Below are 12,002 nucleotides of genomic sequence, written 5' to 3' on the forward strand. Positions count from 1 at the left end.
GCCCCCGCGCGCCTCCTGCGGCTCCTTTCTCCAGGAACTGCAGGTACGGTTCCGCCTCTCCCGTGATTCCAGTTCGTGGCGCACGACTTTGGTGCTAGTTTCATGGGGAAAGGGCCGGCCGGGCCTTCGTTTCGTCGCGTTCGTCATGCGTCGTTTGCCGGAAAGTTGTGGTGCCGGTGGTCGTAGGCGCCGCGGAAGGGAGTCGGGGCACTTGCTTGAAGCGGGTGGACGCGTGCTGGGGGTTCAAAGTGTACGTCTGCGCGAGGGATCGGGCTCCTATTGTCGTGTCTTGCGGTTCCTAACTGCGTGCTGGAATCGGGGGTAGATTTTGTGTTTCTTGATGCTTTCTTGGTTGAATGAAAGATCTTGGTTATTTCGCTGCTTAGTCCCCGAATTCGGCTGTGACCTGCGCATCTCTTGATGTTTTCTTGGTCGTGGTTATTTTGCTGCCTAATCCCCGAATTCGGTTGTCACATTGCATCTCTCGGTGCTTACTGATGGTTGTTGTACTGCTTGTGGTAGTTAATTGGTCCGTGATTATGATTCTGGTAAGCCGTTGCCCACAATTTCCCCCTTTTTTCATGTTTGCCTCATTGTCTGCTGGTGCTAACTGCTATGTATCCAGTTTTCTTTTATCCTTTTGTGTCTTTAAGCATCACTTCTCATGTAATTGCCGTATGTGCTGTCAGCCTTTTGCTGAAGATTGCATTTGTTGATTCAGGAACTATGGGGAGAGATAGGCCCGGATGAACTGGAAAGAGATAGGATGATCTTGCAGTTGGAGGAGGATTGCCTCAATGTTTACAGGAAGAAAGTGGAACAAACTAGAAAGCAAAAGGCAGACCTGCTTCAAGCGATGTCCTTGGGTGAAGCTGAGATAGAAAAGATACTTTCTGCTCTGGGAGAGCGTGAATCCTTTTCTAGGGTCAGTAGTTTTTTTTCCTGATCCTTTCAAAAAATATATTATTTCCTGATCCCTTCCATGCCTTTTGCTGATATCATGCTCCAGTCTTATGTGTTATGTTTGTCTTTTGTTCTTTAGGTAGAGAAGCTTGGGGGTACATTAATCGAACAACTTGCAAAACTAGAGCCAGTTCTGGACGATCTGAGACGCCGGAGAGATGAGCGCATAAATGAATTTTTGGCTGTTCAGCTGCATATAGTTCGTCTACAAGCCGAGATTTCAGGAACTATAAATCATGGGGATCCTGCAGCTCCTTTAGTGGATGAGACTGACCTATCTACAGGAAGACTAGCTGAACTGAAAACCCAGCTTAATGAGCTCCAGACCGAAAAGGTTAGGCACCTGGTATAAGCCTATCATTCCTGCATCTTTCAACTCTGACGCTTAAATTGTTTGTCCTGATGTTTTCAGAATCTCAGACTGCAAAAGATTGATAGTCAGATCAAGTGTATTAATGAAATGTGCAACATGATGTCTCTTGATCTTAAGAAGACATTATATGAAGTTCATCCCAGCTTTGTCGAATTGGAAAGAATCAAATCCATGAGTATAAGTGATAGCACACTTGATAGGCTTGCAGGAAAACTTCATGCACTAAATCAAGAAAAGAAACAGAGGCTCCGGAAGGTACTGATGTTTCTGTTCATGCTAGTCATTTAACAAAAGTATGGGTCTGTGTGTATCTTTAATGTATTCACCTTAGTGTATATTTCTTTTACTGTTGACCTCCAGTATGGGCCTGGCATTGTGTTTGAGTAGTTGACCTGGCAAATCATATCATGATTTATTTTCTGAACTGTTGAATATGTTGTCTTGGTTGTCACTCTTATGATTCGATGTACCTGTACATTTAATAAAAGCACGAGTCTGCATGTATCTTACTTCAATGCTTTCACCTTGGCGTATATTGTTTTACTATTTGACCTCCAGTATGCGAGTCATTGAATTGGAGACTTGACATTATGGTGCGATTCAGCTTAGCAAAGCGTATCATGATTTTTTTCTAAACCTTTTGTAGTATAATTTCTTTGGTTTTATGTCATTCCATTATGATTCACATACACTATACATGACATGGTTTGACATTTGTCTATTTGTTTATTGGGCAGTGCTCAGAATTCTTCAATCAATCATACATTCATACTGTAATTGCCATCCTAATTCTGTTTAATTCTTGACCAGTGTATGGTTTATGGACTTGTGCACTTTAGCATGCTTCCTTTCAACTTCTGCTAAATATTGTTCCATATTTCTTTGTATCAAAGATCCACATTGTTGAAATTTGCATTATCTATTGCAGCTACAAGATCTTGGAAGCACACTCATTGAGTTATGGAGTCTAATGGACACACCATTAGATGAACAGAAATGCTTTGATCATGTTACCTCTTTGATTTCAGTCTCACCCAATACAGTGATGCCCCAAGGATGCCTTGCACATGACCTTATTGAGAAGGTTACAATTGATTGTCTATTTATTTACTTATTTTCTTTGGATTTTCATCAAGCTAATTTCTTCAAATTATACTAATTTTCATGTAAAATTCCTTTCCCCCTCGTTTAGGTAGAGGTTGAGGTCAAGAGACTGAAGCATTTGAAAGCTAGCAAAATGAAAGAGCTTGTCTTAAAGAAAATGACTCAGCTTGAAGAAATCTACAGAAGTGTTCACATGCATATTGACAGCGATCATGAGTGGCAGATTCTCACTGAACTTATTGATTCTGGTTCACTTCTTTCCCATGCCTTTCATCCTGAAGATACATAACTGAAGTTATTTTATACAGTTTGTTTCCATTAAGAACTACCTGATGCATGATTTAACTGGTGCTCCTTAGTTATATAACGTTGCCGTTTCTGTCTCACCTTAAAATTCTGTGAATTTCTTAGTCAAATGCAATGGTAGGCTCTGAACTGTCTTTCAACTTTATGTCTTCTAGTGTCAGCTTGAATACTTAGGCAGATCAATTTTGACACAAAAATTGAATAAGCTCTTATGAAAACTAAAAGAGCATGCAGTAATGGGCGGTTGGATGAGAAAATTTCTGTTCTGTTGAAATGCTGGTTTCTTAATATTGTTCTGTTTAAAAGCTGTCTTTGTTTCTTACAGTAAGTTTTTTGAGCTACTGTTCTGGATTTGTTGGCACATCAGACACAAGTTTTAAACTTGGAGCACTCAGTTCCTTTACTTTTAACATATCCATCATAGCAACTTATTTCCCTTGGCAATTGACCCAGCACAATTGCATATTTCTACTAGACTCGAAGCATCAAGGCATAAAAGTTGTGGATCATTAATCATGATAAAAAAACATCTCCAGAAACAACTGGATTTAATCATCAAAATCATCTGGTAATGTGGAAAATATCATTGACATACAAAAAGTCTAAAATAAATGGCAATATTTAATTGCATAAGTAAAGGCTGATAATACTCAAACATGAGGTTATTTTTAGAAGTACTCAGTTGTTTTTACTAAGTATCTCAACGGTAGTTTCCTAAAGGAAGACATTTTACTGTTACCATATTGCTCTTAGTTTATTCCCTAATGGCACAGTACTGTTATCTGTTGAATTTCACAATGTATAAACTTTGTTTTGTAGGTAGAGCAGATCTCTCAGAGCTGCTTACAGATATGGATGACCGAATTGCAGAAGCAAGAGATCTTGCTCTAAGCAGAAAGGACATTCTAGAAAAGGTGGAAAAATGGACATCAGCAACTGAAGAGGAGGGTTGGCTCGGTGAATATGAGGGGGTAAATTGATTTTTTTCCTTCTTATCTTTAAATGCTCTTTGGTCTATACTTGTTCCAATGGTTAATCGACCAGCTAGTTATCTTTAGTCAAAGTATTACATTGTTGCATCTGCCATAGACCATCTATATGGTTTCAATTTCAGGATCAAAATCGCTATAATGCTGGTCGAGGAGCTCACATAAATCTCAAGCGCGCGGAGAAGGCAAGGGTATTGGTCAGCAAAATTCCATGTATGCCTCTATACTTTTGTGTGTGTTTCTACTGGAAATTTCTATTGTTTGGATGAGCCTTCACGTGATTATTATTTTGGATTACTTGGACAATAGCTGTGAGTATGTTCAATTTTACCTGCTGCTTAATTTGTTCTAGATGAATACTATAGTTGGACATAACTGAAGTTTTATTTAAAATATTCAACAATGTGAAATCTTCTGGAAACATGCTTATGGGTCATTTGATGCACCTGTTAGTCAGGTACACCCAGTTAGTTAAATTTACAATGAGCATGGCAGTTATAACATTTTAACTATCTGTGACACTCTTTTCTGTTTCTCACTTTCAATATTGTTTTACCATATAGCCCTGCTGGAAAATTTGACTACTAAAGTTAAAGCTTGGGAAAAGGAGAAGGGCATGTCATTTATGTATGATAAGGCAAGTTCAGTTACCAAATGCTCTTTTCAAACGAATATGTTTCAATTTGCCAATTTCATCTTAATTATGTAACATTCGCCGCATTCATTTACAGAAGAGGCTTTTGGATAGCTTAGAAAAATACACCTCTGAAAGACAACAAAAGGAAGAGGAAAAACGTCGATCACGGGTTGGTTCTCCATGCCTCTTGTTCCATTCAATCCTTGTTCATCAGTGTGTTCGGCCTCTTTTTTTAGCTTCTTGAGAACATTTCTGGAGATATATATTCTAACCTTGCTCAGTATCATGAATATAAATGATAAAACAAGTAATAGCTGTTTCAAGTATTTTCCATGCCTCTTGTTCCACTCAATCAGTCACATTCATCAGTGTCTTTGTAGTTTCCCTCTTTAGCTTTCTTGAAATCTTCTCTGATAACATTTCTGGAGATATATATTCAAATCTGGCTCAGTATCATGAGCCATTCCCTCGTTAGGATAGTTCAAATTGCCTCTTACAATTCTCATTCACCATATCACATGTTAGATGTTTTGTTCTCTTCTCCACATCAATTATTTGGGGAGTTGATAGGAGAGTTAGGATGGGTGTGTTACCTTGTAGGTTGGCTTTCCTGCTACAAGTTTCAACTCTAATGGGTTGCTGAAATGTTTTAACTATCTTCAGGAACTTAAGAAACTACAAGAACAGTTTGCAGCAGAACAAGGTGCGCCATATGGAGCAAAGCCTAGTCCTATGCGCCCGCTTTCGGCAAGGAAACCTCTTGGGCAGAGTACTAATGTCAACATTGTTGGTGGAACTCCTAACAGCCGTCGTGTGTCTACCCCAGTTTCACGCAAGGGAGGCTCGTCTTGTGGAAAAATGAAGGATACTGGCAAGACAGCTGCTTCTATACCGGCAAATTATGTTTCTCTTCCCAAGGATTGCTCAGACAATTCTTACATGTGAAAATGTAACCACCTCCGACTAGTTGGGGCCTCTAGCCTGTACTTTCATACGTTTGGTCTCATATAGGTTAACTGCTTGTTAATGCTTGAATTGTTCGAATCGTTGATCTTAACTCTGATGCAAAACCTGTTTCTGCTCCTGCACAATGCTTGTGCTCCTTTTCCTGCCTATTTGTGCTGCAATTCAGCTTCTGCAGAATAGAAACTCGATCATTATCTCAGATATTTGCGCTGAAGAAGCTTTCAGTTTTATATTTTGACCTCTGGTTATCTTTTTGTGAAAAAAAGCACAGTTCTTGCTGGTCCAGTCAGGGTTATGATTCAGCAGTTTGTTGCCTTATCGAGAAGCCCATCTCATGTTTAGAAACTCTTACCTTCTAGTGTCAATGTTTAATGACTAGAAGTCATCAACAAAACCGTTGGGAAATTTTGGAAATATGTCAGTGTGAATTTGAAATTTGCCATCACATGACCGAACATTCTTAGATTCCTTCTGAGTCGTAGCTCTTTTCCCTCATGCGCAGCCTTCATTAGTAGTTGTTGCCTGTGCTCAGTTCCAGTATAATGATCTCACTCAAGCACACTAAATGTTAGTGTGCCTTGCCTGGTCATTCCATTGATTCTAAAGGCAGCTTTGGTGCTTCATGTCTCCTCTCCTCTTTACCTCTTGTTGCTAATCCAGCAGGTAAAGTCACAGTAAATCTCCAGCTAAAGAATTCAGTGACATATGCCCCCAAGATCTCATCCCAAAGTAGCATTGATCAAGTTGGCATTTTAGTTGAAGTTATGGGTGTTTATTCAGTGTGGAACTTAATAAAATGCGACCTTGGAACCAAGAATAGTGCTCATTGTTAATTACTACCACTAGGTCTGTTATTATCCTCGAGCACAGCAGTAGCCAGGTGGTTTTCAACTTAGAAAGTGGAAGAAATTACTCCTTCCCTCGCAAGACGACGCGCCTGAACTACCTACTGACTTACTTTTCTAAAAGGCAGTGGTGATGTTAACCAGGGGGGGGGGGGGGGGGGGGCTTGAGATATGTGTTGTGTTCAAATGTAACATAACAACTAGTTCACACCATAGTTCAGGTATAACATGGAAATAAAACCAATAGGGAGTCTGCTGCCACTTCACATAGAACTACTGGTGATGAATACCGAGTCAGATGAGCAGAAAATCGGTGATCTCATTGCCTCGGGTGCCCGAGAAGTCGATGGTGGCGTTAATATCGACAAATACTCAACAGAAAGTGCTTTACATGTTAGTTAAAGCACTGAGCATAAGCTGTTCTGGTAATTTTTCGCAAAGTTAAATCACGAGGGTTCCTGATGTTACTTGGCGTGTTAAAAATTGGGTGTTGGTTAAAGTACAAAAGTTCCACCAATTATGACAATTTGTTTCTATCCTTGGTTGAATGTTGGCCTGGTCATCTATGAATCTCTTCTTTTATTGGCTCCGGGTGATACGGATACCTCAATTATAGACGGGGCCACAATTTTTTGCACCTCTGAACCTGTGCTAGAGCTTATGATACACCAGACATACATGCTGTTTAGAGCACCCATGATGCCTGTTTACAACATATCAAGATATCAAGATAGGATTTTTTGTGGCGTGTAGGTCTTGAACCATACTGCAACACACATGATGTAACAAAGTTCAGGTTTATTTCACACCAGCGGCAAACTAAAGTTCAAATGTAACATAACAACTAGTTCACACCATAGTTCAGGTATAACATGGAAATAAAACCAATAGGGAGTCTGCTGCCACTTCACATAGAACTACTGGTGATGAATACCGAGTCAGATGAGCAGAAAATCGGTGATCTCATTGCCTCGGGTGCCCGAGAAGTCGATGGTGGCGTTAATATCGACAAATACTCAACAGAAAGTGCTTTACATGTTAGTTAAAGCACTGAGCATAAGCTGTTCTGGTAATTTTTCGCAAAGTTAAATCACGAGGGTTCCTGATGTTACTTGGCGTGTTAAAAATTGGGTGTTGGTTAAAGTACAAAAGTTCCACCAATTATGACAATTTGTTTCTATCCTTGGTTGAATGTTGGCCTGGTCATCTATGAATCTCTTCTTTTATTGGCTCCGGGTGATACGGATACCTCAATTATAGACGGGGCCACAATTTTTTGCACCTCTGAACCTGTGCTGGAGCTTATGATACACCAGACATACATGCTGTTTAGAGCACCCATGATGCCTGTTTACAACATATCAAGATATCAAGATAGGATTTTTTGTGGCGTGTAGGTCTTGAACCATACTGCAACACACATGATGTAACAAAGTTCAGGTTTATTTCACACCAGCGGCAAACTAAAGTTCAAATGTAACATAACAACTAGTTCACACCATAGTTCAGGTATAACATGGAAATAAAACCAATAGGGAGTCTGCTGCCACTTCACATAGAACTACTGGTGATGAATACCGAGTCAGATGAGCAGAAAATCGGTGATCTCATTGCCTCGGGTGCCCGAGAAGTCGATGGTGGCGTTAATATCGACAAATACTCAACAGAAAGTGCTTTACATGTTAGTTAAAGCACTGAGCATAAGCTGTTCTGGTAATTTTTCGCAAAGTTAAATCACGAGGGTTCCTGATGTTACTTGGCGTGTTAAAAATTGGGTGTTGGTTAAAGTACAAAAGTTCCACCAATTATGACAATTTGTTTCTATCCTTGGTTGAATGTTGGCCTGGTCATCTATGAATCTCTTCTTTTATTGGCTCCGGGTGATACGGATACCTCAATTATAGACGGGGCCACAATTTTTTGCACCTCTGAACCTGTGCTAGAGCTTATGATACACCAGACATACATGCTGTTTAGAGCACCCATGATGCCTGTTTACAACATATCAAGATATCAAGATAGGATTTTTTGTGGCGTGTAGGTCTTGAACCATACTGCAACACACATGATGTAACAAAGTTCAGGTTTATTTCACACCAGCGGCAAACTAAAGTTCAAATGTAACATAACAACTAGTTCACACCATAGTTCAGGTATAACATGGAAATAAAACCAATAGGGAGTCTGCTGCCACTTCACATAGAACTACTGGTGATGAATACCGAGTCAGATGAGCAGAAAATCGGTGATCTCATTGCCTCGGGTGCCCGAGAAGTCGATGGTGGCGTTAATATCGACAAATACTCAACAGAAAGTGCTTTACATGTTAGTTAAAGCACTGAGCATAAGCTGTTCTGGTAATTTTTCGCAAAGTTAAATCACGAGGGTTCTTGATGTTACTTGGCGTGTTAAAAATCGGGTGTTGGTTAAAGTACAAAAGTTCCACCAATTATGACAATTTGTTTCTATCCTTGGTTGAATGTTGGCCTGGTCATCTATGAATCTCTTCTTTTATTGGCTCCGGGTGATACGGATACCTCAATTATAGACGGGGCCACAATTTTTTGCACCTCTGAACCTGTGCTGGAGCTTATGATACACCAGACATACATGCTGTTTAGAGCACCCATGATGCCTGTTTACAACATATCAAGATATCAAGAGACAAAAACCAAGAAGGCGATTCGTGTTTATGGGTATTGTATATTTTGCAATTTGAAGGGTGACATTGTTTAGCCTCTGGCATATCACCATCTGATGATTCGCTGTTATTTTTATGCCCATGCTGTATCATTTTCTGGTTTGGAACAAGGTATCTTAGTAAGATCACGGCCTACACTCTTTATTCTGTTAGCATAATTCTGCCCCTGTTTTTAGCATTCTGCTGAGGTTACCTACTTGCCATACAGTGAGTTTCATTGGTTTTCGGAGATTAAGCGAATTGTTGCGTGTGGGCTGAGTGTAGAAACACTAATTTTATGAGTGTGGTTGGCTTTATGCTAAGCATTGCTTCTCTACACATAGAAGGCTTTCGGTTATTCCAAGACGTCGACAGATGTTCGGTGGGAGCACTTTCCCTGGCTGATTACAGGGGGATAAGCTCAGAGACTCGCTAATCGTCTACTCGTAAAACCAACTGGAGCAAGCATCTTACACGCTAAGCAGTCAGATAAGTCACAAGCGTGCGTTTTTTGGTGCTGTCCTAGCTGAAAAAAGGAGCTAATAAAGCAGAATTGCAATTTGAAACGTATCTTGCATGTGTAGGCATAGCTAATGCGTTTTCAAACAATTTGAGCACGCATTTTTTTGTCGTCTTGCAATGTCTTCCCAAGACGCTATGTCGATCGATTATGACACTTTGCGTGATTAAAAACTTGCCATTATATGTACTGTTATTGTTGCTGTTCTTCTTCTTCTCCAGGTAATGATCGGTCTGAAAACATGATTAACTGGATCCAGGACAAGGAGTGATATGTACCCATCACCTTGGAAAATTTGCAGCGCGAAACGTGTTTTTCGGTTTCCAAGTAGCCAGTGATGTAGAATCCATTAACTTGCATTGGCACATCTCAGTCTCATCTGCAACTTGTTATTCCCCCTAAGGCAATGGAAGCCAGGGAGGTGGAGGGAGTTCCCTCCGAGAGCTCGTCGATCGACCGGGTCCATCATGCCGTGCCCAGGATTGACACCGCGAAAAGACGGAGCATGAGAAAGGTGGTGGAGGAGGAGGAGGCAGGCAGGCAGGGGGCACATGATTCAGATAACTGTTCTTGTTCCTGGCCCCGGGGCTTTGGGGCACCAACTTGCTCGGGGATGGGACCTCGGATTCGAATCTTTATTCCCGGCTAAAAGAGATCCATGCTGGTTTAAGACTTGACACTGAATCTTTGCGAGTGCGCGCTAGGTAGGATTCCATGCTTTTCTTTTCTGGGGGAATGTTTATTCCTAGCTCCTTCCAGCTCTCATCACTTGTTAATAACACTGATTCTTTAAGGCCATAGTTGCCAATTACTTAAGACAGAGGGTTCTTGGAATCACTAGCACAAACATCACATGTATGGTGGGAGCATTATCTTAATTAACCTCTCAAGATGCAATGGGGGCAAAGTTGCTGAATAATGTAAGATACATATGGCTATGCGCCAACCGCCGCATCCGAGCGGTACGTAGCGAAAACGCACATTTGACAAATATATAGAATTGAAAAGATATGGAAAATGCAGAAAGAGATATGGTTATTTCTCTTTCAGAGTTTGAGGAGTGCTGCCTGCCTGCCTGCCCACAAATCCCACGTCCAATCAATCATGTGAGCCCAAAGACTATGATTCCTTTTGTGCACTAGGCGCGGGGTTAGGAAGCAGGATAGCCTGACATGATCAAGCACTTTCCTCATATAGGATTGGAAGAGCTAGCTGAGGTATAGCATAATCATGGCTCATATGTCATAATTGACTTCTGAAGTGGGTAGCTGATACAAGAGATGCAGATAGATAAGACAGGCTTTCACAGAAAAGCATGGGCTTAATTAGCTAGAGACGTTACAAAGCTCTCCCTCACAGCATATGTTTTACCAGATCACCACCAGTAGCTGTACTCTTACTGTTACTACCACCACTGCTCAGAGCACTAGACGACCACACCACCACAGCATCAAGATCCACCCATCTCTTGCTCCAGCGATCAGTTCTCGTCGTTGCGCTGCATGCCGGCTTCCCCGGCGGCGGCCGGCACCGAGATGGTGACCGCCTTGCCGTTGGCCTGGGCCTTCTCCAGCTCCACCTCGTCCAGCTCCACCATGTCCATGATCCTGCCGTTGCCCTCCACGCCCTTGATCGCCACGGGGATCTCCGTCGCCTCGATCTCCTTCTTCTCCACGTCCTCCTTGTGCTTCCCCCAGAGCACCGAGTAGAGCCCGGCCACGATCAGCACGGACCCGATGATCCTGGTAACCAGAAACGGCAATAATAATGTAACTGACTGTTGCTCTATCTTGTCTCTCATGCATGGAGATGAGGATTGAGATGCACGTACCCTCCGAGGTAGATGTTCTCGGCGAGGATGAAGGAGCCCATGATGGCCACCACGATCATCATGAGCGGGCTGAAGGCCGAGGCGAAGACGGGGCCCCTGCTCTGGATCACCAGCCCTTGCACGTAGTAGGCAATGCTCGACGTCACGATACCCTGCACACATACATATTCAGAGATTCATGGTGAGTACCATGCCATGTTTAATTATTGTCTCGATCTGATGGGGGTGCTTGCATGGTCTGTGAGGCTTACAGCGTATGCTGCGGCGAGGAGGTTCATGTCAAAGCCGATCTTCCAGACGTCGGTGGTGTGCTCCATGGCCAAGGTGACCACGATGGCCTGCAGGGTGCCCACGAAGCAGATGAGCGTCGTCAGGGTCAGCGGCGCGTTGTACCTCGTCAGCGTCGGGCCCTGCATGCACCAAGCACTAGCTGTTAGGATTTTCAGTTCATGCATGCATGGTCACATGGACGGGAGGCCGGGAAGCGAGCTAGGTATATATAGACCTGGAGGATGAAGAGGGAGGCCCATGCGAGGGTGGCGATGATGAGGAATATGGAGCCCTTGAACCAGTCCTTCGCGGCGGCGGCGGCGTCCTGGTGCGGGCCGGGGAGGTGGGCGTGCCTGGACCAGATCATCTCCACGGCGCGGCCCTTGTAGAGCGTCATGAGCATGGCGCCGGCCACGGTGACGAGCGTGCCGGCCACCTTGGCCATGCACCTGGGCTTCTTGAGGTCCACCTTCTCCATCCGGAAGATGACGGCCATGACGAAGGTCATGGCGGGGGGC

General features: G+C 42.6%; 2 protein-coding genes across 2 annotated transcripts; one reads left to right on the plus strand and one right to left on the minus strand.

The window, feature by feature from the left end:
• Positions 1-4: 4 nt before the first annotated feature.
• Positions 5-5,463, plus strand: LOC125529693 (65-kDa microtubule-associated protein 1-like; the record flags this gene model as incomplete). Its single annotated transcript, XM_048694120.1, has 11 exons — positions 5-43; positions 722-925; positions 1,043-1,297; positions 1,376-1,591; positions 2,265-2,420; positions 2,529-2,688; positions 3,566-3,717; positions 3,861-3,948; positions 4,299-4,372; positions 4,467-4,541; positions 5,036-5,463. Coding segments are annotated over 11 exons (1,701 nt in total), but the record flags the coding sequence as incomplete, so codon positions are not given.
• A 5,129-nt stretch (positions 5,464-10,592) lies between these two features.
• LOC125529694 (WAT1-related protein At5g07050-like) lies at positions 10,593-11,995 on the minus strand. Its single transcript, XM_048694121.1, has 4 exons — positions 11,720-11,995; positions 11,466-11,624; positions 11,215-11,366; positions 10,593-11,125 (listed from the first exon to the last, which is right to left on the minus strand). The coding sequence occupies exons 1-4, from the start codon at positions 11,990-11,992 to the stop codon at positions 10,864-10,866; spliced, it is 846 nt and encodes a 281-aa protein (XP_048550078.1). The 5' UTR covers positions 11,993-11,995; the 3' UTR covers positions 10,593-10,863.
• Between the last annotated feature and the right edge of the window lie 7 nt (positions 11,996-12,002).

This window comes from Triticum urartu, unplaced genomic scaffold, assembly GCF_003073215.2.
Source record: "Triticum urartu cultivar G1812 unplaced genomic scaffold, Tu2.1 TuUngrouped_contig_5778, whole genome shotgun sequence".
NCBI classification, from domain to species: domain Eukaryota; kingdom Viridiplantae; phylum Streptophyta; class Magnoliopsida; order Poales; family Poaceae; genus Triticum; species Triticum urartu.